Below are 27,243 nucleotides of genomic sequence, written 5' to 3'. Positions count from 1 at the left end.
CTTATTTATTTTCAGTTACTTTAAAAAGTACCTCTCGGGTGCCTGGGTGGCTCAGTCAGTTAAATGTCTGACTCTTGATTTCAACTGAAGTCATGATCTCAGGATCACAAGAGTGAGCCCTGAGTCCAGCTTCAAACTGAGCACAGGGCCTGCTTGAGATTCTTTTGTCTCTCCCTCTACCTCTGCCCCTCCACCCCTCCACCCCCCTCCCTTCCCCGGCACATGTACACTCTCTCTCTCTTAAGATTTTATTTATTTACTTGACAGAGAGAGACTGAAAGAGAAAGAGAGCATAAGCAGGGAGGCTGCAGAGGGAGGGGGAGAAGCAGGCTCCCTCCCCACTGAGCAGGGAGCCTGATGTGGTGCTAGACCTGAGCCAAAGGCAGACACTTAATTGACTGAGCCACCCAGGCACCCCAAATAAATAAAATCTCAAAAAAATAAAAATAAAAAATACTTCCTTGGAGTTTCCAAAACTTATCTTGCATTCCCATGTCTTTATACATTAAGCTCCATGAAGGCCCTTCTGCCTTGTTCACTGTTACAGCATAAATGCTGACTAAGCATGGTAACTGGCATATACCCATTTGATGAACTGACTGATAGCTGTTACCACTACTCTGAAAACTTTTCATCACCCTTCCCTTACCTGGTTAAATTCTAACATTCTTCAAGATTTAATTCAGAAATTCTCCTCCTTCAGAGTTTTCCTTTGCAGGTTCTAACATCCCCTTACCTCCCACTCTAAGTTAGGTGCCCTCCATATGGTCTCAGAGCATTTGGTTCTTATCTTGATCATAGACCTTACTGGATGCAATATAATAATATAATCATACCCCGACATGACTGAACAAATAAAGATCCAGTATATATATTTTGTTACAGCCATTCTATAACGGACTCAAAAAAAATTTTAGGAGTCCCAGAAATAAGATGACTCCTCAACTCATTTAATAAATATTTATTAAGTACCATCACAGGCCCTAGAGCTACAATAACAGGATGACCTGCTAAACAATCTTTATTGAAAATTACTTTTGGAAATAATAATGGCACTTGCTGTAAGATCTACTGATCTTGAGCAGTATAAACCAAGAAAGGAAATCTGGTAAAGCCGACAGATAAACAGAAAGTGACGACTTCAGGAAGGCAAAAAGCACAGACTACGGGAAGACATCTGTATGTTCTTACCGCGTTGGGCGTTCCCATTGTGTAGTTCTTGTTATGTGGTTTAGATACTGGATTCTTCCAGAGGCAGTTCGCCTTTCTTCCCAGCTTAAATAAAAATTGAGAGATAAGGCATCAATAGGAAGGTGGATACAGAATGCTTTTAGTGCAATAACTGAGTCAGGAAGACATCTGTTGTTATAAATCAGGAATGACAACTGAAAAATCAATAGAATACCAAAATTTTTTTCAGCTTATTTTAAAACTGTACAATGTATCTTCTGGAATTCTGAAGCTTCTAGAATATTTACACTGAGGTGTGACTAATATTTTCCATCAGCCAAACTCAGAATTCTTCAATAATGTCAACACTCAATTAAATTATACTAATTTCTCCAGAATTAAGTGGGGGGGAAAAAGCCATACTAAAAATAAAAATCACACCTAATTTTTAAAATTAACATAAAAGTATATAAAAGCTTTTTAAAGCATTTAGCCTTCCCAAATTATTTTTTTAAAAAGAATGGTACTTCCTCCTCAGTAACTTTTTAATGAATGTAACAACAACAAAACACAGGTAAATGACCACAGAAATGTGGTAATGTTAATATCTCCACCAAAACCCTGGCAGAGGTTTAGGAGCCATAGAAAATAGGAAATAAAGAGATGCTTAAGAGGTCTTTTGCCCTGTGATAACAATTAAAGCACAAAATGTTAATTTTGTTAATTAAAGCACAATTAATTTATAAATTATATAAATGTACAATTGTATTATAAAATGTAGACCAAATAGATATTTTTAAAGGATGTGATATAAAAACAAATGGGGAAGAAAGTACTATAAAGTAGAGCAAGCTTAGAATAAGCCTTACATTGTTGTGATCTCTTAATGCTAATTATTTCATACTAAACTTCTTCAAAATTACCATAATCTACGTCACATCCATATATATTAAGAAGCTAAAATAATCTATAAATAGACTTAAATTGTGGCAATTTTTAAGAATCTCTTAAAGCTAATTATTTCATACTAAACTTCTCCTTCAAAATTACCATAATCTACGTCACATCCATATATATTAAGAAGCTAAAATAATCTATAAATAGACTTAAATTGTGGCAATTTTTAAGAGTTTAAACAAAATGAGCAAATACCCTGGCTTGGATGTAAAATTTCATATCAAAAATAATTTAAGTCAAAGTTCAACCAATTATATACTTTAAATAATTCACTGTATATAAACTACACCTCATTGATGTTAATTAAACATATTTTGAAGGTTAAAAATAAAATCAGAAAAGTGTAAGCGCTAGTATCAAACAAAGATAGAGAGCAGTGATCAATAGTATGAGCTTTGGAATCAAGGCGTAAGTCTGCATTCCAGCTCTACCATTCACTATGCGGCCTTCGAGGCAAGTTTACTTAACTCCTCTGAGTCCTAGTGTTTTTAATCTATGAAATAAATGAGGGTGAAAACAGTAGAAGCAGGAGTAATAATAGCAGCTATTTATTTATTAAGCACTTAGTATATGCAAAACATTGTGCTAAGTGCTTTACATGAATGATTTCATTTAATCCTCACAATTTATGGCATATATACTATTATTACAATCCTCTTCTATAAGTAAATATAAACCAATGCTTACAGAAGTTAAATACACTAATTAAATTCATAAAGTTTGTAAACAGAAGAGTAAGGATTAGATTAGATTCCATGAATTAAAATAGTACATAACGATCTAGTGTGGTGTAAAACTACCACTATAAATTTGGAAGCAAGAGATGTTAAGCTCTAGATCAGGCTCTAACGCCTAGTTTGGCACAATGACCTTCAACAAAACACTTCACATGTGAATTAAATGAATATATCACATAAAATGCTTATAACAGTATCTGACACACATATGCTCAATAAATGTTTCTATGTTGTTAAAATTTTTACTCCACAAATCTCTATCTCCTCCCTCTAAATGGAGTAATGTCTCAGATTTAGCACTTACATGTCCAGTTTTGAATAATCGAAAAAGTTGTTCTTTAAAATACATATTATTTATAGGAAAGTTATATTGGTCAAGCAATTTGTCTCCTAGTCAAAACTCTTAAAAACCAAACTTAACATATCTAATTCACGGTTCATTTTATAAATTTGTCTGAACAAGATTCCTTGCTAATTTTCCAAGTACAAGGAAAATCTAGATTCTGGAACTGATCGGCAAATTTCTAAAGTTAAGTATACAATAAATGCCAACTTATTTGTCATGTTGATAACATCCTTCAAGTAATATTTCTCTAATGATCTCAGCTTACCCATCTGGTAAATCATTATCAAATAAACGGCTGCAGTCCACAACTTGCCCTCCTGTGCCTATTCGGTCTCTGGACTGAAGACTTACTATAAGACAACAAAAAAATTACTAAAAGTCATAAAACTAGAAAGAGTTATTACAATTTAAAATATGTATCTTTAAAAGACATCTAGCTTACCTTATTTTAATACTTTAGAATAAACTTTTTAGCTTCTAATAAATTCTGTAATTTTTTTTCCATGAGATTTTTCCCTTTAGGAGTGCCGTCAGAATTTTATGATTTTCTACACTTTATTGTGTTCATGGAGGAGAGTTTAAATCCTTTTTGCCCATTGTAATGGGGCCATGTAAGGTCTCTTACTACACTCAAAAGAGGCATAATACATGAAAGGTATATTCACATACAGAGGAAGAGGAAAAGTTCACATTAATTTGGGTTTATTTGGGTTATGTGTAATTCTTGACACATCTTTAAAAAACAAACAGGGGCACCTGAGTGGTGCAGTCGGCTACAGGTCCAACTCTCAGTTAGGACTCCGGTTGTAATCTCAGGGTCATGAGATCAAGTCTGCTTGAGATTCTCTCCCCCTCTCCCTCTGCCCCTCCTGCTCATGCTCTCCAAAATAAGTCTTTTCTTCCCCCCCTATTTATTTATTTATTTATTTATTTATTTATTTTTGTGAGAGAGAGAGAGCGCACGTGCAAACATGAGTAGGAGGGAGAGGCAGAGGGAAAAGAGACTCCCCACTGAGCAGGAAGCCCGATGCAGCACTGGATCTCAGGACCCTGGGATCATGACCTGAGCCGAAGGCAGACAATTACCAGACTGAGCCACCCAGACGTCCTCTAAAATAAATCTTAAAAAAATAAATAAAAAATAAAAATAAAAAACACTGGATTCTGGCAATTGGGCAACACTTCGATTCCATGAGTTAAAACAGTACATAACGATCTAGTGTGGTGTAAAACTACCACTATAAATTTGGAAGCAAGAGATGTTAAGCTCTAGACCAGGCTCTAACACCTAGTTTGGCACAATGACCTTCAACAAAACACTTCACATTCTTAAAGTTTAGATAATCTAAATAATGAGGAAGTTAGGCTAACTGATATGTCTGAAGTCCTTCCTTGCTGCTCTAATATTCTTTAATTCTATTTTTGGCAATTCTCCCAAAAGATAAAACAGGAACAGGCAAATGTGACTATAACCCAACTTCTTAAAGAATTAATCAGTTACTACATAAAGTATGTCATCTTAAGACCCTTCATTCTAGGAAGGGTCTCAAAATTCTGAAATCTTCCAGCTCTGCAAAAATTCTGAAAAATCAGAAAGTTAACACATTACTCCTTTATATGAACTTCATTTATAGGTGACATTGTAACATACCTCTCCTCAGTGAATATAAACAAAATGTTACATGAAAATTGTACTAGAAAACAGTATTAGCCAGTTTTTATACAGAAAAACTAAGTGAAATGCTTACCTAGATATAATCACTGCAAAAACTGTGTATTTTCTCATTAGCTTTGTTTAGAATAATTATTAAGGCTCAAAATTAAGGATTTCACGAGCTTCAACTCCCGAATGCTATATTACAAAGCACCTAAGCAATTTTTAGGTGGGCTTGTGTTTTTAAATGGCCTAATCCTAGCAATATGTAAAAACGAGTCATAGAAATATTATGTGTATAAGAACACTGTTCATAACATTAAAACATCAGAAACAATCTAAATATCCAGCAATAATGTACTAAATTATTTGTCCACCATGGACTGTCATGCAACATTAAAAATGCTACAGAAATGTATCCATGAACAACAAAAGATGTTTAGGACAAATTAAAACAGGTTATTTAAAATTCTGCACAGTGTAATACCATTTTTAAAAAACAGAACGGTATGTACATCAAGGTAACGACAATGATGGCATATTATGGATGTTCCTTATGTTCTCTGTCTATATTTTTATTTGATTTGATTTTATAACAAAAAAAGAAAAACCTCACAATAGATGCAAAGAATTGAATAACAGATTCAAAAACAAGGAAAAGGATTTAAAACCTTGAATCAGTCGTCTCAATTTGGGTGACTTTTCTCTAAGGTAATACTCCAAAAATAGGATAAAGCTAAGTGTCCAAAAATGCTTGCAACTTTCAATGTTACAACAGCAAAAAAACAACTTACAAGTCCAGTAAATAAGTTATGATATATTGATATAATTCATCCTTTAAAATCATTAATTACAAACACTAATAATGGTTACAGTAAGTGAAAGAAAAAAATTTTATATTCAATGAACCAAAATCATAAAAAATTTTATATAAATGTATATAAAATTATTAGAAAGGGATAAATATTTTTTAAAGTTAGTATTCTAGTATACTTTTCTCCATTTCCCAAAAGTATGTTATCTATGCATGATTATTTGTAAAGGTCTAATTCAGCAAGAACTAGAACTTATTCTGGTTGTGGTTTTTTTTTTTTTTAACTTATTCCATTTTTAAATGGCAGGATCATAAAGCATAATGTTTGAATCCAACATATCTCTACATGAAAACCAAATTCACGCAAAAGCTTCAAATTTAAACACAGATACATGTCTAAGTAAAGCTTTCCTTTTTTATACAGTATATTCCATAGGTTTATTTCTAATTGCTGACAAAGGAAAGTCTGCTGTTTTTATAAATGCCAATCTACACCTAGTGAAACTATTTCGTTACTACTGAACATTAGTTGGCAAACATTACATAACACACCAAACAAAGTAAGAACAATCATTTAAAATCTTATATGCCAGCATTTATTTTTTAGTTTGTTTACTCCCTTCTCAATCTAAGAATGACAGGAATTCTCAAGAAGGCTGTAGTGTAGATATCTCCCTGTGATAACAGTCATAGGGCTTGGTTATGTTGCTACTCTGAATTCACTATGAACCCAACTCATTCCCTTGGAAAATGAAGCCCTTCAAAAGTAACTTCAGTAACTAAAACCTCTCTGATAGGTTCATAATGCAATCAACTTCCCCTAAATTCTGTTCTATAGTGAAGTGGTAAGATTCCAATTATGTTTTTTTCTTTAAGAAGCCTCAAAGGAGCCCATCTTGGTGTCCTATCATATTATGTATCTTTTTTCTTTTTTTTAAGATTTTTTTATTTATTCATTTGAGAGAGACAGAGCACAAGCAGGGGGAGAGGCAGAGAAAGAGGGAGAAGCAGCAGGATCCCCGCTGAGCTGGGAGCCCGACATGGGGCTCGATCCTGCGGCCTGGAGATCATGACCTGAGCCAAAGGCAGATGTCCAACCATCTAAGCCACCCAGGTGCCCCACACACTGTGTATCTTGATCAAAGCTCAATCCACCAATTCTTGAGTCTCAGGAAATTTTGTATAAAGCCCTTTCTCTGAGACAATTCAAGATAGCCCCACTGAGTACTTTATGAGTAAGATATCCCTTTTTCCAATCACTATGCTATCATTCCTCATATTCTTTTCAATTAGCACAGATTATTTTAAAACTATAAAGCTTAAACAACAAAGTTCAATAGAATATTCTTACTCAAAAACCAGTTTAAGAATTATTTTTAGAGGGGCGCCTGGGTGGCTCAGTCGTTAAGCATCTGCCTTCGGCTCAGGGCGTGATCCCGGCGTTCTGGGATCGAGCCCCAAATCAGGCTTCTCTGCTGGGAGCCTGATTCTCCCTCTCCAACTCCCCCTGCTTGTCTCTCTCTCACTGGCTGTCTCTGTGTCAAACAAATAAATAAAATCTTTAAAAAAAAAAAAAAAAGAATTATTTTTAGAGGGGCGCATGGGTGGCTCAGTCGTTAAGCATCTGCCTTTCGCCCAGGGCGTGATCCCAGACTCCTGGGATCAAGCCCCGCATCAGGCTCCTCCGCTGGGAGCCTGCTTCTTCCTCTCCCACTCCCCCTGCTTGTGTTCCCTCTCTCGCTGGCTGTCTCTGTCAAATAAATAAATAAAATCTTTAAAAAAAAAAAGAATTACTTTTAGAAAACTTTCAGACCATGCATAAAATCTGTCTTTAAAAGAATGCCTAAAGGATCAATAATTTTTCACAACATTTGGAGCCTTTTTTTTTAAACATTATTTACAGTTTGAGGGTTTGTGTGTTTTTTAATTCTTTAAATTAAGGTAGCCTGGAACTTGGATCCACTCTTTGAAACATTTTACGTGGCTCATTTAACTCAAGCCAATACAATGAAGCTATAGTTACGCGGATTTAAAAGATATTTAGAGTTTAGTCTGAATGATGCCAAATTTCACATGACTTTAAATTCCACACTTACCTACTATCTGTCCTCTAACCGTATCATTGTCATTTGGCCCAAGTTTGCACAGATCCAACCTCTGATCTATTTCAAATCAACAAAAAAAGCAATTAAAAAATAAGCTGGTATCAGAGCTTCTAACATCTATACAGTGATAGTAAATTTCCATAATCCAATGGCAATCAGGCCTATCATTTAAATAATAATGTTTTAAAGATGAAACAAATGTTTAAAATCTCTAAGTGCGTATATAATTAGTATAAATGTCTTAACAAGGTTTTGATAAATTCAGATTTCAAAAACCATAAGGCACTGGTGTATACATTGCCAACATGCAACTATTTTTTCTCCAAAGATTTCAGACCACTTTATCTGAGTCTCGGCTTGTCGCTTAATAGTTGTTGTCCTTAAGCAATTTATGCCTGAGTCTTGATTTTCTCATGTATAACTGTAGTACCTATCCCATATTTCTTAAAGATCAAATTAGGTAATTATGTAAAACTTTTAGCACAGTACCTGAGATATAAGTGTTCAATAAATGTTAGTTGTTATCACTGTTATTTTTTATCTAACCATTTCAAATGAGTTCCACACACACACAAAGTACGCATTCATAAGAAGCTGAGTGTAAACTGTAAGATAAGGATTTGAGTAAGTTCGGCTACTAACTCATTTAGGGGCAACTCATTTACTCTCTCATGCCTCATCTATAGAACAGATATCACACTGACCTGACCAGTTATAGTAAAAAACAGTGTCACCCACAGCACGTTGCTTTTGATTATATAAAACTGAATTCTTGTACAGCTATATGCCATCTGTCTATTTAAACAAGTTGTGAACTGATGAGGAGACCATACATTAGTCTTTGTATTTTCCACTCCAAACTGGTAGAACACTGTATCAGGGTGCTCAATAAATGTTTGTAAATGAAATATTATGGCACATCAAAAGGGTCAAGTAAATTAATGCAATGAAACACTCGCAGGCAGCAGAAAGAAAAATCTGTGTCCCAAAACTACAGCGCCTGGCTACGCAGTGAAAAAAAAAAGACATTTTTCCCTTTGCAAAACAGACACTGCTAAATCCACTACATAGCGGACTTCTGCAAAGCAATTCCTCTTCTCTTGTTCAGCCTCTCCAGTGAGTCCTCCTCCCTTTGCCAGCAGGCCTTTGCCCTTGCTTCTCAGAGGACAGGATCCATGCCCTTTTCACCTTTTATCACCAGGGTTTTGAACAGTACCTGGCACATTAAAAGTGCAATAAATGTTGGCTAAATTGAAGCAGAGATAAGGTCATACATGTGGCCTATAAGACTTCGGTTTGCCGGCTGGGTTGGGTAATAAAACAGTTCGTTTTTATATGCTTAGACCTTTACCAATCCCAACGTCCTCTATTTCCTGTTGGGTCACCCTGTCAACCCAGAAATAAAAGAAATTCTCAGGTGCCTTTAGATTCCCCCGACTCAGAACTTCTGGCACAATTTTCTCCCTTTTTAACAGATCAATATTTATATATTTGGACTACATTAAAAGGGGTCATCTCAGTATACCTAATATTCAAAGCTAAATTTGCTCTATTTTTAATTCATTTCTTTAGCTAGATTATAAGTGAATTTTTGTTTAGCAGAGACATCTGGGCTAAAATCCCATGACAATGAATGACTAGCAATATTTTTTATATAATATAAAAAAGAATCCTATAGAAACAACAAAAAATTTTGTTGAAAAAGACACTTTTATCTATGTCCCAATGGAAATAATCCCCCAAAAGATGTTTTGTTACCTGGTTACATGAATTATGCATGTGCAAATTAAACATGTCACTCCAATATGGAAATCATTTCTGATGTCTTGACCTTGGCCTGATCTTCTGAACACCCAGGTTGGTGGAAACTAAATCTATAATTCAGTAGTTAATACAGCTATCTTACACTCAATGTCTTACCTTTCCAGAACTTTAATTTTTTCACCGTTTTATATATCACTTTTATTCACTAGTACTTCCCCTTTCACCTTAAACATTCCAATCACCTAAATAAAACTCACTTTATCTCATTAATCCACCAAAACCAGAGAAGGGTACTAAGAAATAAAAAAAGGCATTTATACTTTGATACTTTTCTTTTTACTCTTGGATATCAGACCTTTCCTAACACTTATAAATTCACTGGATACTAAGCATCAGCTCTGATTTAGTTCGTTTCACATACTTTAAATGTTTCATTGTTTTATAAAGTCCACAAAATAAATTTAACGAAGAATTTTTACCAATGTTTCAAACATACATAGGAAGTTAAGTTTCTGGATCCCTGCCTCCCCCAAAAAACGTGTGTGTGTGTGTAATATATATATACACAAATATGTATACATATTTTTTTAATTTTAAAAAGCACTAGTATCTACTCACAACCAGTGTCTTTGAGGCGGTTGATGGCATTGGAAAGAAGTCGAACACAACCAAGAAATCCAGCACCTTGTTTTTTATGGATCTTCTTGTGATTCCACACACTGATCGTAACTGAATCAGACTTTCCAATATACCTAAAACACAACATGACTGAATGAGTAACTTGGCAACTACAAGTAGTTAGTATGAAATTTTTCTCTTGCTCTTGTATTCTAAAGTCTCAAATGCTTCAGAGTATGACTAAATACTGCAAAATGTTTTGAGTTCAATCAATCCCATGGGATTGAATTTAAATTTTTAAAAGATCTTAAAAGTAAAATCTAAAAATAATTTTTAATATATCCTTCATCACATCTGCCACTCTCAGGCTGGGTAACGATTTTTGTTAGTAAAAAAACTATTTTAGTAGCTAGTGTCAAATAACACTAACAGAGTTTCTGACATTTCTTTCCAAGAACAAAAATGTTACACGAACTTTTATCAGTCACATTTTAAACACATTTCAATGACATGACCTATCATCTCAGAGAGTACTCAGTTTTCAAGGGGCATTGTCAAGGCTGACAGACCAAAAATCTGACATACCTGTTATGTTTTAAAATGCTGTAGAACAAAAGCTGATTGTAACGCTTTTCCCCTGCTTCTTTCCTGTATGCAGGCCTTGAGCGAGCAGGACTCTTGCAGATTTCACTTCACTGCCTGCAGACAAGCAGAGCAGGGAAAAGCGTTACTATACTTGTCTGTGCATATACCTGCAAGTATGTGAAAGCTCTACCACAGCCAATTGTTCACATGGTGCCATCCCATGCAAAAATATGATAAAATAACATAATTATATCAGTAGAACCCTAACCCTATTTCATTGCCTCTAAGTGGTCAAATTTTTGGTCCAGCAACCTTGATCTTAAAGTATCATTCGGTAAAGCAGTAATATCAGAAAAATTCACCTCGTATATAAAAAAGCCAAAACCACTTAAGAACTAAACCTTTTAAATGAGAAACAGGGAAGCCACACTTGGATGCAGCTGTGCTTAAAAGCATGCCTACCCCCCAGACTTTTAATTATGCAAACCGATACACTGCCTTTTTAAAAATTAAGCCAATTTGAATTTCATTTCTGTTGCTTGCAAATGAAAAACTCTGGACTAAAATATCCAGGATGCACCAGTTTTTAAATATACCTAACAGACCTAACTTGGCAAGTTATCTCCTGCATGATATGTCAAAATTCTAGCACCAGAATCAATTATTAAACAGCTAAATCTCCCCAAACCAACATTAAAAGAAAAAAAATCACATTAAATCACTTTCCCAACTGGTAAGCCTGATGTACAAGTATGATAAAATATTGATCCCCTCATGCCTTAGCCCACCACTGACATAAGCATCCTCTCAGGAGGCTAGCTGTCAAGGCCCAGAGACCTTAAGAACATACACTGAAAACGGGAGATTCTGTCAGTTTGTATCCCTGAACAACTTTGAGATAGCCTCCCTGACAAATGAAACTTTTATACAAAATACACGGCTACTGTATGAAGTCACTGAAAATCTGGAGTTGCCTATTATATCAGTTAGTCTGCACTAACCAATACAGAAGGCAAATCATAAGGGGCCTTGTCAGCCATGGTATGAACTCTGGCCTTTACTCCAAGTAAGGCTGGAAACCAATGGGAGATGTGCAGCAGAGGAGTAATAAGATTTGAAATATGTTTTAATAAGATCACCCTAGCTGCTGTGTTGAGAAAGACCATAAAAGCAAGCCTAGAAAAGCAAGGAGTCTAAGGCAGAGGTCAGCAACCCACAGCCTGTGAGCCAAACGCAACAGAGCATAGGATATAATGTGATTTCATTTTCAAGGATAAAATTTTTTTTTAAGTTTTAAGGCCATATTATAAATATTTAGAAAGTCTACATCTCTTCATTCACATTACCACTTTTCTAACATAAAGTTATCATTTCTATGTGCTGGATCCAACGATTCCACATACAAATGATGATTCAACAGGGATTCCAGCCCATACCATTAGAGAGTCCCCTCCCCCTAAATCCCATGGACCTGGCCACCAGGGAATCCCACTCAAATTACCTATTAGCACATTAGTATAATACCAAGCTGTGGTCTGTAACTTGTACAGGACCCCTGACAAACAGACAAGTTTAGGTAGAGACACCCCCGTCCTCCAGGTCCAGCACGAAGCAGCTACTAAAGAGGAGACCTCTGCCCAAATGCCAAAGATTTGTCATTGTTGATCTCCGGGGGCGGGGGGGGAGGGGGGTGTAGAGGCTACTTCTGGGCAACAGGCTTGAGCAATGGAAACCTGAATAATGTCAAAGAGGCCACAGTGACCACCGGGCTGAATGCAAACAAGCTCATTAAGTGACCCACCTCAAAATATCCATAGGCTTTAGCTGACCAATAGGTTACTTACTTACAACCGGCAGAGGTACCGAAAAAAGGAAAATTCCATGTTCCCATACTTCCTCACTCCCCCCTTAACTACATACAGGCCCCCACCATTGCCTCTGGTGGACAGTCTCTCCTTTGCTGTCCTGCCCACTGCTCCCTTGCAGTGTATTCAGAAAACTTCTATCTCTTTCATTCTGCCTTGGGTGAATCCTCTAATCACCTGCTCCTCCAGGATCCACCCGATCACATTGCCCCACACTCCAGTGTTGGAACTAGTCCCCTGGACTTCCTTGCCTCCCTCTAAGCCATTCTTCACAATAGCCCAAGTGTCACTCTTGGATATAAACCTTATTATAGCATTTCCCCCACTTAAAACCCTTTTATTGCTTTCCACTGCTTTTAGGAGAGGATTCAAATTTACTAACAGGCTTTCAAGGACCTTCATGAGCTGGCTCCTGTTTGCCTCTCTTTGTTTGTCCTATGCCATACTCCCCTTACATGAACTCACTCATGCTGCCACTCCAAACTGTTTTCAAAGTCATGATCTTTTTCAACTCTGGGTCTTCACACAGGCTGCTTTTGCTTAGACCCGGCCCACTTTTCCTTTTTTCAAGTTAACTTCTACTTAAGGCCTAAGCCTAAATGCCACTTTTTCTAGGAAGCTGTGCTTAACTCCTAAATTCATATAAAGTTCTGTGTATTTCCAGAGCACCCAATACTTCCCCATTTTCTTATCACACTGTTTATAATTTCCTATTTAGTTGTGTTGATACACCACTTGGCTGTACACTTGGAGGACTATGCCTTGTTCACTATCGTACCTGGGTCTCTCGCTGAACTTAAATCTCACTGAAGCTTAAAGACATGGCTTAAAACAATCTGATTAAGAACCCAAAAGCTTAGTCAGTTACACAGATAGTAGCCTATTATATTAGGGCTGCGATTTCAAACTCACCGCAGGTCAAATCAAGTACTAAAAAAAAAAATATGTGACCTAATATAATACATTTACTAAAAGTATGTAACATTTGAGAATTACCTGTCAGATACTAGTCTAAGCACTTTACAGTTATTATCTGTCTCACTCTTCCTATCAGTCTTCTAAAGTAGGCACTGTTGCTGTCGTCAATGGAAACCGATGCACAAGGGGTTAAACAATGAGCTAATGATCACACATGCAAGTGGTGGAGGCGGGAAGCCGGGTACTCTCACTTCTCTCTACTCTCACTTCTCTCTACCGCCTACTTTTTTGGTTCCTCTTTATCTGCCTACTAACTTGGAGTTACTGAGCCATAGCTCTGAGGGGCATACACAAAAGCCTTATTCTGAGTTGTCTCTATGTATCTCAGTGTTTTAGTAGGAGAGACAGGACGTTTGTTCACATGTGGTTTAGAAAGTCAAATTTAAGTAACTGACCAGAGTCCTGGCTGAGCTGGGTACTCTAGGGTGGTTCTAGAACTAATTGTCTAGAAGTAAGTAGGTGAGATGTCAGGCATAAAGGTTTGATGGGCGAGCTAAAATTCATTTTTGTAGTTAAGTCAAGTGGAACACTTTGAAGAAAAACTGAAATTGATGAAGGGTGAAGTCTAAAGCTGAAAAAGCTTAAATGACCAAGGACTTAAAAGTCAGGATATCAAGGCAGTTAACATGTTTATAACGTGAGATATGCTAACAAAATGGTAGTGGTGTAGAAAGCATGTGATAATGGAATTAATAGCCTGGAGAAAACTGCAACCTATACCTGGTTTCAGGGAGGAACAAATAAGAAACAAGACTATTACTGCTATCAAATCCCTGAAATATTCCCAAACTCCTAAGCCCAAGATACTCCAACAGCGATGTGGGGCTAAAACAGAAGGACTGCTGAAAGTATTGAAAAGGAATGGAAAGCCCTCCTGAATCCCCTCCCTGATCCAGTTCATCCTCAACCCTGTCAGGAGACCCAAGGTTTATACTCTGAAAAGTTCTCTACTGAGTGACACTAGGCACAGCTGAGGAAGAAGATACAAGTCCTTAATAAAAGCAGGGATATTAAGAGGTAAATACAGGCAACAGAGACACCCCCTAGCATCCTTATACTCTTCAGCTGCAAGAACACTAGCATCCGAGCATATATAGCCCCCCAAGCAGGAAACGGGAGAATTATCAATAGTCGTACCTGATTACCCTAGTGAGTGGACCAGCTCTACCCATGGGCACAGAATTTCCAATCAACATTTAAATGCCTCCCCTTAAATATAAAGAGACAGAAACCCAAATCAAACTAACAGAAAAAAAGGAACTCTGACAAAAGAGAGGCAATACAAGCAACAGAAGAAAACTCACTTCTCTTATTAGAGAAGACATTGCATCCAAGAAATAAGAGGAAATTGTGAAAAAAAGATTGTCAAAAAACAAAGTGATCTTGGAAGCCAAAAATGTGATAACAGAAATTACAATAAAAGGAATGTTTGAAAATTAAGTTGGGGAAACAGCCCAGACATTTCATCACAGTTTTCTAATTTTTTACTAAAACAAAAATAGTTTATTAAAACAGAGAAGGTGCCTGGGTGGCTCAGTCAGTTAAGAGTCTGACTTTGGCTCAGGTGATGATCTTTGGGTCCTGGGATCAAGGCCTGTGACAGGCTCCCTACTCAGTGGGGAGTCTGCCTGTTCCTCTCTCTCTCTCTCTCTCTCAGCCCCTCCCCCCACTTATACACTCCTCCTCTCTCTCAAATAAATAAAATCTTAAAAAAAAAAAAAAGAAAATATGGGGTGCCTGGGTGGCTCAGTCGGTTAAGCGTCTGCCTTTGGCTCAGGTCGTGATCCCAGGGTCCTGGGATCAAGCCCCACGTTGGGCTCTCTGCTCAGCACAGGGCCTGCTACTCCCTCTCCCTCTGCCTGCTGTTCTCCCTGCTTGTGCTCTGCCAAGTAAATAAATAAAATCTTAAAAAAATAAAAAATTTAAAAAATCAAGATCTTTTACTTACTTACTTACTAAATAAATGAATAAATTTTCCATAACTAAAGAGTTAAGTATCCAGAAGAGACCACAGGCAGTAATTTCTCTGACATCAGTCATAACATCTTTCTAGATACGTCACCAGAGGCAAGGGAAACAAAAAAATAAACTATTGGGAGTACATCAAAATAAAAAGCTTCTGCACAGAAAAGGACAAACAGAACTAAAAGACAGCCTACTGAATGGGAGAAAATATTTGCAAATGACATATCCAGTAAAGGATTAGTATCCAATATATATAAAGAACTTAACACCAAAAACCCACAAATAATCCAATTAAAAAACACACAGAAGATATGAACAGACATTTCTCCAAAGAAGACATACAGATGGCCAAGAGACACATGAAAAGATGCTTACACTCATCATCAGGAAAATACAAATCAAAACCACAATAAGACATCACCTCACACCTGTCACAATGGCTAAAATAAAAAACTCGAGAAACAAGTGTTAGTGAGGATGTGGAGAAAAAAGGACCCTCGTGCACTGTTGGTGGGAATGCAAACTGGTGCAACCACTAGGGAAGACAGTATAGAATTCCTCAAAAAATTACAAATAGCAGGGTCCCTAGGTGGCTCAGTTGGTCAAGCATCCGACTCTTGATTTCAGCTCAGGTCACGATCTCAGGGTCCTGAGACCGAGCCCCGTGTTGGGCTCCAAGCTCAGTGCAAAGTCTGCTTGTCCCTCTCTGTCCCCCCTGCTTGCTCTCATGCACTTGCTCGTTCTCTCTCTCAAATAATAAATATAACCTTTAAAAAAAATTAAAAATAGAGGGGCAACTGGATGGCTCAGTCAGTTAAGTGTCCAACTCTTGATTTCAGTTTGGGTTTTGATCTCGGTTGGGGTCATGAGATCGAGCCCATGTTCAGCTCCACTCTCAGCATGGAGTCTGCCTGAGATTCTCTCTCCCCCTCGGCCCCTCCCCCGGCTCGCTTACTCTCTCTCTCAGAAAAAAACCAAACAAATAAAATAAAACTAGAACTATCCTACAGTCTAGTAATTGCACTACTGGGTATTTACCCAAAGAATACAAAAATACTAATTTGAAGGGTTATGTACCCCCTTTTTATTGCAGCATTACTTACAATAGCGAAATTGTGGAAACAGCCCAAGTGTCCACTGAGACATGAATGGATAAAGAATGGAATATTATTCAGCTGTAAGAAAGAATGAAATCTTGCCATTTGTAACAACATGGATGGATCTAGAGTATAATGCTACAAAATAAGCCAGTCAGAGAAAGATAAATACCATATGATTTCATTCATATGTGGAATTTAAGAAATAAAACAAATGAACAAAGGGGGGGGAAAAAAGAAAAACCCAAAGAAGAGACTCTTAACTATAGAGAACACACAGATGGTAATGGGGGGGGGGGTCAGTGAGGGAGTGGGATGGCGGGGAGCAGAGTGAGAGGGAGAGAGAATCCTAAGCAGGCTCCACGCCCAGTAGAGAGCCTGATGCTCAGTCTCACAACCCTGAGATCATGACCTGAGCTGAAATCAAGAGTCAGATCCTTAACCCACTGAGCCACCCAGGTGCCCCAAGAGTACACTTATCTTGATGAACCCTGAGTAATATATGGAACTGTTGAATCACTATATTGTACACCTGAAACTAATATAACACTGTATGTTAACCATACTGAAATTAAAGTCTTTAAAGAGTTTAGTTATCCAGATTGAAAGTTTCCAATAAGTATCTAGCACTATGTAACAAATATACCAAAACCATCATCAAAAAATGTAGTATCAGGCATAAAGACAATACCCTGAAATCTTCCAGTGGAAAACAATAATCAAGATGCCACTGGCAATATTCTAAAACTGCACTGTTCAAAAGGGCAGCCACCAGCCACAGAGAGCTATTGAGTACGGGAGGCTAGTCTAAATTGAGGCAATCTGTAAGTGCAAAACAAACTCCTCTAAGATCTCAAAGACTTACTTTTAAAATGTTTATTTTTAAAATTCTATTTATTTATAAAAATACTTTATATTGATTACATGTTGAAATGACAATATTTTAGATACACTGAACTAAATAAAATATATTATAAAAATATATTTTTTATTAGCTTTTTTAAATGTGGTTTCTAGCAAATTTAAAATTGCAGACAAGCTCCCATTTGTGGCTCACAATGTATTTCTATTCAGCAGTGCTGATCTAAACCTGGAAGACAATGAAGCATTGTATTCACAATTTGGAAAGAAAATGATGACTTACCTAGAAGTTCATACTCAGACAAACAATCAAGTGAGAAGACAAAGTATATTTTCAGATAAGGTATCAAATTTTCCTTATCTTTGTACTCTTTCTCAATGAAAGACTTCACCAAAACAGGGAATAAACAAAAAATGGGAAGTCACTGAACCTAGCAGAGACAAAGGAAATCCCCAATGTAATGATAAAGGCAAGTTCCCAGACAGCTGTGCAGCAGGTCTTAGACCAGTTCAGACCACCAACCCAGACTGGAGGAAGAGGACAGAGGCTTCAGGAGAGTATATCCAAGAAAAAAACAAAGCCAATGGAATAGCTCATGTGGTTGAATATATGCAGAAATGTTCCGTCCTGTGGGAGACTTTGGGAATTAAGCAATGAGACAGAGAGAAAACTAAGCAAATGGCAAAGCAGGACAGTTATAACTCCAGAAAAACAAAAGTTGTCAAGAAAGGAAATGTAATCATCTCACACCACATGACTCAATTATGAATAGTTACATGATGACAGTAATATAAATACAGAACAGTGATTTAACTAAAATGGTTCACATAAATATACTGGGGGGCTTGGAAAAAGAAGGGCCATATGGGTGTTATAGGTGTTGTGGGAGTAGGGATGAGAGAGATCAGTTGTAAAAGCTAAATTTTCTTGCATGGTAGGAAATATAAAAATAATACCTAAAACTAGAAGTACGTATGCACTAAATCTCTCTCTGCATCTCTCTTCCCACCCCCATCCCATATAGAGAGATGTGTAAAATAAGCATGATATCTAGAAATAGAAGAAAATACCAGAATAAACAGTCAAAGTTACTCAAAGTAGTTACCTTGGGAATGGGAATCAGGAATAAGAATGGGGCAGCAAACTGCAATTTCCCATTAAAACCCTTACAGTATTATGTGCCCTTTTAGGAGATTACATATACTACTGTGATTAAAGTAAAACCATCCCTACAAAAGCAAAAAGAACGCCTACGAGTCCATCCCAATTATGACTTCTGGTTTTATACTCATAATTGGCTGAAAGTCAATTAATACCTTTATTTAACTGAAAAAAGATGGGGTGGGGCTGCTCTAAACTACATATACAATCTGTTCTCCATAGGCTTATTAAGGGCACTTAGTCTCTCAAAACTAGCTATCAATAAGCCAAAGTACCTTCCCATTAGGTTTTGTGTCCCTCTATGAAGACCAGATTATACCACAGATCAAATGATCATTTTCAGTGAGTCTTTTCAAAGACTGTATCAAATAATACTGATTCTAGGTTTCATTTCAAATGAATCATTTAAACCTACAGGTCATAATGCTGATTCCACTTTGGATCAAGTGTATTCTTCACAGTATCTGTAGAATGGCATTGCCCAGATCCATCAACCACCACCTTAGCAAATGGATCAGGAAGTCCTGTGAAAAAAGGGGAAGAATTTTTTTTAATTAAAGAATATTCTGACATGGAAAATAGAAGATTAATTGTATAAAGCTTACTATTTACTAAAAAACAAAGATTATCCCATTCTTTATGAAAAGTTTAACATTTGGCTATGAAAGTGGTCCATTTTAAAACTAAGATTAAAGTTAATTCTATATTAAATACCAGAAGCCACATTTTTTTTCTTGCTCCTATCTCAAAACATTCTCAGCTTAAACTACCAAAGCCTAGAGGTTACTTCAGAATGTGGAAGTTCTTATACATCTTTACCAGCCCTTTGACCCCAAGAAGCTTAAAACACTCCTGGCTCTCTCAGAGCCTTCCCAAGGTCTCTCCTAGTAGCATTTAAAGAAAGAGCCTATTAAAGGTTTTCACACAAGAACATAAGCTACAGAGAAATCAAATTAGCCAAAAAGTTTTCTTCAATAGCTACCATGAGTGATGAGAAACTGAAATAAAAAAATCTAATACCCCACCTTAAAAGATCTTACTATCTAATTGGGGAGATAAGAATGCCATGGTCGGGGGAGGACAGGGGGATGGTCTGGCACACCTGGGTGGCTCAGTGGGTTGAGCTTCCAATTCTTGGTTTCAGCTCAGGTCATGATCTCATGGGTTGTGAGACTGAGCCCTGCATGGCTCCGCACTCAGTGGGGAGTCTGCTTGAGAGTCTCTCTCCCTCTGCCCCTCCCCCAGCTCATGTTTGCTCTCGCTCTCTCTCGCTCTCTCTCTAACGAATAAATCTTTTTTTAAAAATGCTGTGGGGGAAAGGGGAACCTGAGAATAAACAAGTGTTTGTATGACTATAAAGAAAACACTTTTAATACTATGTCAGGCACTATTCTAAATGCTTTACATATATTCAATCTCTTATTCTTCACAATAATCCAATGGGGTAAATACTACTATAATCTCTACTGATGAGGAAACTGAGGCACAAAACAGTTAATTAACTAGTCCAAGGACAAACAGTACATGAGAGCGCCAGGGTCTAAAGTTTAGATTTTTAAAGCCATGCACATATAATCTGGTTCTCGATTTCATGCTCTTAACCACTATGCTATTTTATACCTCTCATTTACTATGCAGTTCAACAGTGTGTACAAGTAAGAGCTCAGAAAAACAGGAGAAGAGTTGGAGTTTGGAGTCTGAACAGTAAATCAAGGCTTTTTTTTTTTTTTTTTTTTTTTTTTTTGGGGGGGGCCTTTTTTTGGTTTTAAAAGAAAAAGAGGGACGGGACTCATTTGGGTTTTAAAGGACAAACAGGAAGATTGCCAAGAAAGGTTTGACAATATTTGAAGGTCTCCAAGGAGTCTAACCAAATCGTCTGTGCTAATGTGTAAAAGTTAATGCTGCTGGTAAGAGAGGCTTAAAAATCAGAAAATGGCTGAAACAGATAACAGGGAGCCTCTGTAGGTTCTTAAGCACGGCTGTAAATACATGGTCCTGTTTTTCCACTAGTGGTATTCAGGGTGGACTGCGAGAAGAAAAGACTGGTACAGAGGACATCTATGAAGCTGCTGTAAGTTCCACAGAGTAGGATGATTAGACCCTACCCTAGGGAAGTCCCATGAAAAGAAAGTGAAATAAGCTACTCTGAAAGATCTAGTATGAGTTTATAAGAAAGTAAGTAAAAAATGACAGTATAGTTTTCAGCCCTAAGTAACAATGAGAAGAGTGGTCTTTTGGGGGGAAAGAAAAGTTAGAAGGTAGAACTAAATAAAATGTTACAGAGACAAAAATGACAATTTAGCTATTAGACATATTGGGATAGCAAACATTTCCTATGGACAGCTGCAAACACTAGAACAAAATGTTGGTAAGTCTTGATAACTGAAGAACTTGTACACCTTGACAGCTAATTTTTTTTTTAAGATACCAATGTGCCAAGACTCAAGGACAGGCAGAAATTGCGTCATCAGGTCCCCAATTCTATGATTCTGTGATCTGTCAATTTCAAATAAGAGAAGACCCAAATTTACAAATGTTAAGTATTTCAGAAGATACTTGGAAGTCAGGGTATTGATATATTTAACTATATTTTTTTATTTAAGATTTACTTATTTATTTATTTGACACAGAGATAGAGAGAGCACAAGCAGGGGAAGCAGCAGGCAGAGGCAGAAGCAGGCTCCCTACTGAGCAGGGAGCCCAAAGCAGGTCTCAATCCCAGGACCCTGGGTTCATGACCTGAGCCGAAGGCAGCCGCTTAACTGACAGAGCCACCCAGGCACCCCTATTTAACTATATTCTTGAAGTTTACTGCAACTCATATTATTTCAGTAATACCTAATCATTTTTAACTGTGTTTAATGGAAGAGTACTTTTCCCTCTGCCTTCAATAACATTAAGTATTTTCTCCTGAAGGAATCTTGTTCTTTTGATTCTACTATCTCAAAAAACACATAAGTGTATGATTGTAAACAAAAACAAAAATCACATTTCTAGCTTTCCTTTTAGATGTTGTTTAATTAGTTCTAGAACTAATAAGGACTAAGGAAAACAACTTTTCCACACACAAAAAAATTGGCTTCCAAATCCTTAAGTATGAAATTCTTAGTCCCAGCTTCCTACGTTTCTCTTGTTAAATAATACAAAATACAAGCTCTATACCCTACCAACAACAACAAAAATACCTAAATTTCAACTTACCTGATTATATTACTCCACAAAAATTTAACTTGAGAGCCAAGTTCTGTGATGTAGTCAAAAGCTATCAAGTTTTCTGGAGTGAGACCTCTAGTAGTAAATATAAAGTGGCTAAGGTATTTTCTGTATTTTAAAAATTTCTCAATTATCCCCATCATTATCCCCAGTCATATAAAAATAGCTAAAGCTCAAGACCTTCCTCACTACACAAATGTACTTGGGCTGCAAATAATAATGAAACAAAAATTTCAACATAGAAGTGTGCTACTTTCCAGAGAAAACAAAGTTTAAGTCGGTTCCATGCCCAGGATGGAGCCCAATCTCGGTGCTTAAACTCAGGACCATGAGATCAAGACCTGAGATTGAGAGTCGAACACTTAACCAAGTGAGCCATCCAGGTGCCCCTAAAGCCTTATTTTTGATTGGGGGAAAAAAAAATCTTTCACCAACCATCTTGGTTCTGAGTGACTTCAATTTGGCCCTTACATACAGCACCTCAACACAGTAGCTCACACACAAATCTTTTATTTAAATGTCGCATAAAAGAGAAAAATATATACTAATGAAAACATTCTTGGGGTGCCTGGGTGGCTCAGTCTGTTAAGTGTCTGCCTTTGGCTCAGGTCATGATCTCAGGGTCCTGGGATCAAGCCCCGAATCGGGTTCTCTGCTCAGCAGGGAGTCTGCTTCTCTCTCTCTCAAATAAACAAATAAAATCTTTTTAAAAAAGAAAACAGTCTTTAAAAAACAGATAATGGATAAACAGATATGTGACAAAGTTAATGGTAGACTCTAGATGGTGGATATCCACTATAAAACTCTCTACATGTTCCTAAATGCTGAGAAATTTTTCCTTCTAAAATTTTGGGGGAAGGGAAAGTAACTTATTTTTTAAAGCCAATAAGCTTGCAAACAATTCTAAAAAGTGAATTAGCAAGACTTTTCTCAGCAAGGGTAGATACCCAAAATAGTATTATCTCAAATTATACAAATTACTCTGTAACACTTGGCTTTGTATTTTTTCCTATAATTAAATATATACACACATACATATTTCATCAGCCTACAGTCATGCTTGATATTAAAATTTACTTTTCTCATTCAACATGATTTAAACCTCATTACAGACACTTTATATTTTGGTATCAATGATAATTGCATTCTGATCAATAAACAGATACTCTCACTTAAACTTCATTAAGAGATTCAGGAAGTATTAGAATTCTTTCTCTGGAATTATTGTGGGCAACCCTCAACTTATAAACAGATCAAAGACCGGTGTCAATCTACCACAACAGAGGCTGTTCCCACTGTGAGCCCAGGAGATAGTCCATCCCTGGATGAGTGCCTTCTGAAGATCTCAGAATTGGCTTTCCTGTTTCCCTTTCCAGAGCCATCAAGTGTTTCTTCCATTCTGGTTTTAAAGACTATCACATAGTTTCCCCTAATTTTCTTATCCCTGGAGCAAACTCACAACGCTTAAGAATTTTTATTAATTTTTACGCCTACACCAATGAAATAAGAGAAAGAGTTCAAGAAGGAACTCCTTTTTTCCTACCTACGACTTAAGGGCAGATAAAGATCATATAAGTGATAATAACTGGCTCTCCGAGGTCTACCAAAAATTAAAGCAAGATTCCTCTAGATTTTCTAGGAAAACTGAGACAAGGTTATCTGGATATTTTACTGGAGAAGCTGCGTCTTGGGACTCTGGAGGAAAGAATGAACTTGGGAAGGAAGGCTAGGAGACAAAACAGATTTTATTTTTAAAACCAGAGCAGATGTATTGGAGAGTGCAAAAGCAACTGTAAGAGTATGCATTCCTCACTTCTCTCCTTTTTTTCCTTGTCACTTGCCTACCTGATCCTATTTGCCACTCTGCAGTCCTACTAGAATAAATCCTACCTCAAATCAACCTTTAAGAAGGGTAAAAGAGAGTGTACATTGGTTATTAGGTTATTAGTGACAGGGATGAGATAGGGTAGTTCAGTAAAAGCCTGTGAAGATATTTGGTGGCAGCATGGAGCGAGGCCAGTGGTCTCTGCTACTGGGACATGCAGCTGAGTGGAGAGCACGTGGTACATAAACTGGAGTCTGCTTAAACCTTACTTGTTTTTTTTATTTTTTTATTTATTTATTTGAGAGACAATGAGTGAGCAAGAGAGACAGCACAAGCTGAAGGAGGGACAGTGGGAGAGGGAGAAGCAGGCCTCCTGCTGAGCAGAGAGCCCAACTCGGGGCTAGATTCCAGGACCACCTGAGCCCAAGGCAGTCACTTAACCCACTGAGCCACCCAGACACCCCTGATTAAAGCTTTCTTAACTATGTTCCAAATTATCCTATTTAACTCCTTTCCCAGATAAACACAGACACCAGAAAATTTTCTAATTATATAAAGGTTTTTAAGAAGGTTATAAAAGGTTATTTTACAATAAAAACGTTATTTTACAAACTTTAATTCTGGTTCTCTCCAGAAATTTTCTCCAAAAGAAAATTTCAAGTGAAATGAATTAAGTATGATTTTAAAATGCATCAAGTACTTATTACTTCTTTAAATCAAACCCCCGAAAATTAAGTAATATCATATTAAATTAGATAGCACTTTTATAGCTAGTTTTCCTGGCCAATAGAACTTGAATTTTAAAATCTAATGAAACCTTTCGACTTATAACTTCAAATACTTTACATATAAAATTTTGTTGGCTTAGAGTTCCTTACTAAAAATTGTATCATTTTTATTCATTTATATATTTTTCAATTTTCTTTACTCAGTAATCTAAAACTATTATGAAATATGATATTACAGGATAAAGATTCTAAACACACGTGATGGTTCTTCCCAATCCTCCCTCACAAAACTTAATCCTAAATAAAGCCACAAAAAAAATTTGACAACTTATTGGCAAAGAGACTGCAAATATGGGAACCAAATGTCTGCTTTGGAGTCTGAGACATAAGAGCATCTATGATCAAATGTGGCAGAGATTTCTTTCCTACACTGTGGAAATTCCAAGCAGGCTGAATGACTTCTCTACTTTCCAAGGAATCATGACTGCCTGAATAAAATTTCCTATAAAATGTTAGGAAAGTGTTTACAAAATAATCTCTACTTTTCTAGAAACCCAGTAGTATATGCACACCTTCAATATTCTTAACACATACCTCATACACACACTTACACACACACATTTCACACAAATATTTGAGTGGGGTGGATAAAAGGAAAGGGACTAAAGCTAAAAAGGCACAAAATCCTCTTAAAAAAAAAAAAAAGTGTTGCCAAGAGGCTCTGAACCAAAGCATTCATAAAACAGTATTGAGTAGATTTCTGAATAGAGAACTCGCTAAGCCAGACAATTCTGAAAATGTTATCCAAAAGGTCTACAAACAACATACAAGATTTAAAGTTAATTTACTTACGGAAAAAATCCTTTTTCACCAAGTTTTTTGCACAGAGTACTGTAAAGGAAACAAAAAAATACATGGAAAGAATTAAAATGGTAAGACTGCACTGTCAAAAGGCTCATTTTAAAACTCTGAAAACACCAGTGAATAATTAAACACTAAGTACAGCAAAGTATGAAATATCACAAATTTTTATTAAAGACTAGCAAAAGACAGCTGAACCCGTGGTTGCAACTTCAGCAATGATCACCAGTAACAGCTGAGGACCAGGAAGTTTATAAATCTGGTATCCTAATAAGGAGCGACTTCCAATCAATCTTCCATCAAGATTTATCTCAGAGTAGCTCCATAAAAGGGGGAAAACAGTTCTAAGAAGGAAACATGTAAATTCAGGTTGATATATATGTTTTAAAAATGAAATAATTTTGTACTGAAGATCATAAATAAGACAGAGCTTTCCTGATATCGATGAGATTTTTTTAATTAAAGTTCTATTATTTTACTCTTCATCTAACTCTACAGAAATTTTAGAGGAGATAACCATCAGCTAAATGACAAGACCGATTACTGTATCTACCAAAAACTGAAAGTTAATATATTGACATTCTCTGTATTACCTTGCATTAAATTATTACTTTTATGGTGATGGATGTACAACCTTGTGAATGTATTAAAAGCACTGAATTGCATACTCTAAAGGGATGAATTTTATAGGGCATGATTATATGTTAATTAAAAATTACTGCTTTGGTAGAGTCGTAAACTTAACTTCTTTAATTCAAACTTGTTACAAGTGAAGGGAAAACATCAATTTCCATATGTTTCTAAATTATAAAATATCTGTTAATGTAAGTTTGGTTAATTTCTACCGCTTTTACTCAGTTTAAATGGTCTGTTCAATTTATTACAACTATTTAAAGTTTAGTGTATAAAGTTCATTTAACATAACAAACCTTGGCAATAAGTCAAATTATAATCACTTTAAAAGCTCAAAAAAAAATCATCTTGAAGACATACGCCACCGGCAAATGAATAAAATTATTACATAAGCAGTAAGATACTGATTTACTAGTCAGAGTTTCTTGGGCCTTGTCTTAGAAATGGTTTTATTTTTGGGGTGCCTGGGTGGCACAGAAGTTAAGCATCTGCCTTCAGCTCAGGGCGTGATCCCGGCGTTATGGGATCAAGCCCCACATCAGGCTCCTCCGCTATGAGCCTGCTTCTTCCTCTCCCACTCCCCCTGCTTGTGTTCCCTCTCTCGCTGGCTGTCTCTATCTCTGTCAAATAAATAAAATCTTTTTTAAAAAAAAAGTTATGTTATGTTAAAATGTTAAAAATGTTATGTTATGCCTGGTTCAATGTTTGATAGGACCGGGTTTTCTTTAAAAAAAAAAAAAAAGAAAGAAAGAAATGGTTTTATTTTTAAAAACATAAAAACTTAATCATGAAAACTAAGGGCCATAACCAAGAGTACCAAATCACAAACTGGATTTAGAAGAACTTCTCCCTAAATCTTCATTACCACCATATAAACTGAACACAATACTCAGGATCAATACATATACAACACATACATGAATCCAAATTATAATCTTCAGTACTGATGAGGTAATGGTTTTTGTAACCACCATCCTATGATTCCAGAAGTAAAATGATTTCACGTGCTACTTTAGAGAAACAGAAAATATATATGAATTCTCCAACTTATCACTAACCTTACAAGCTTATGTTTTGATACTCATTCTTTTTGTCTTCCTTCCACTTACAGTGTCCACCCTCCTAACACTGCTGCCCCCCGCCCCCCCCTCCCCGGCCACCGTGCTCCGGATCTCATATCCAACCTACCACTTTCTCAGGGATCTGGTCTCATCTCCTCTACTGATGGACTTGTCAGCATTTAAACATACCCTCCAGACATCATCCTATCTCTCCTCCATCATAATGAAAATACTTAAAGAAGTG

At 36.6% G+C, this 27,243-nt stretch overlaps 1 protein-coding gene across 1 annotated transcript in view; it reads right to left on the bottom strand.

The window, feature by feature from the left end:
• The window catches only part of SMURF2 (SMAD specific E3 ubiquitin protein ligase 2), a 53,574-nt gene extending 28,199 nt beyond the window's left edge, over positions 1–25,375 (bottom strand). Inside the window, exons 1-6 of the mRNA XM_008693634.2 lie at positions 25,297–25,375; positions 19,094–19,202; positions 10,166–10,299; positions 7,775–7,840; positions 3,476–3,560; positions 1,192–1,275 (exon numbers count right to left, since the gene is read on the bottom strand). Coding sequence (XP_008691856.1) covers positions 1,192–1,275; positions 3,476–3,560; positions 7,775–7,840; positions 10,166–10,299; positions 19,094–19,202; positions 25,297–25,360 — 542 coding nt within the window. The 5' untranslated portion in view covers positions 25,361–25,375. The remainder of the gene's footprint in view (positions 1–1,191; positions 1,276–3,475; positions 3,561–7,774; positions 7,841–10,165; positions 10,300–19,093; positions 19,203–25,296) is intronic.
• Between the last annotated feature and the right edge of the window lie 1,868 nt (positions 25,376–27,243).

This window comes from Ursus maritimus, unplaced genomic scaffold, assembly GCF_017311325.1.
Source record: "Ursus maritimus isolate PB19 unplaced genomic scaffold, ASM1731132v1 scaffold_24, whole genome shotgun sequence".
Taxonomy (NCBI): domain Eukaryota; kingdom Metazoa; phylum Chordata; class Mammalia; order Carnivora; family Ursidae; genus Ursus; species Ursus maritimus.
This window is presented reverse-complemented; position numbering and strand designations above follow the sequence as displayed.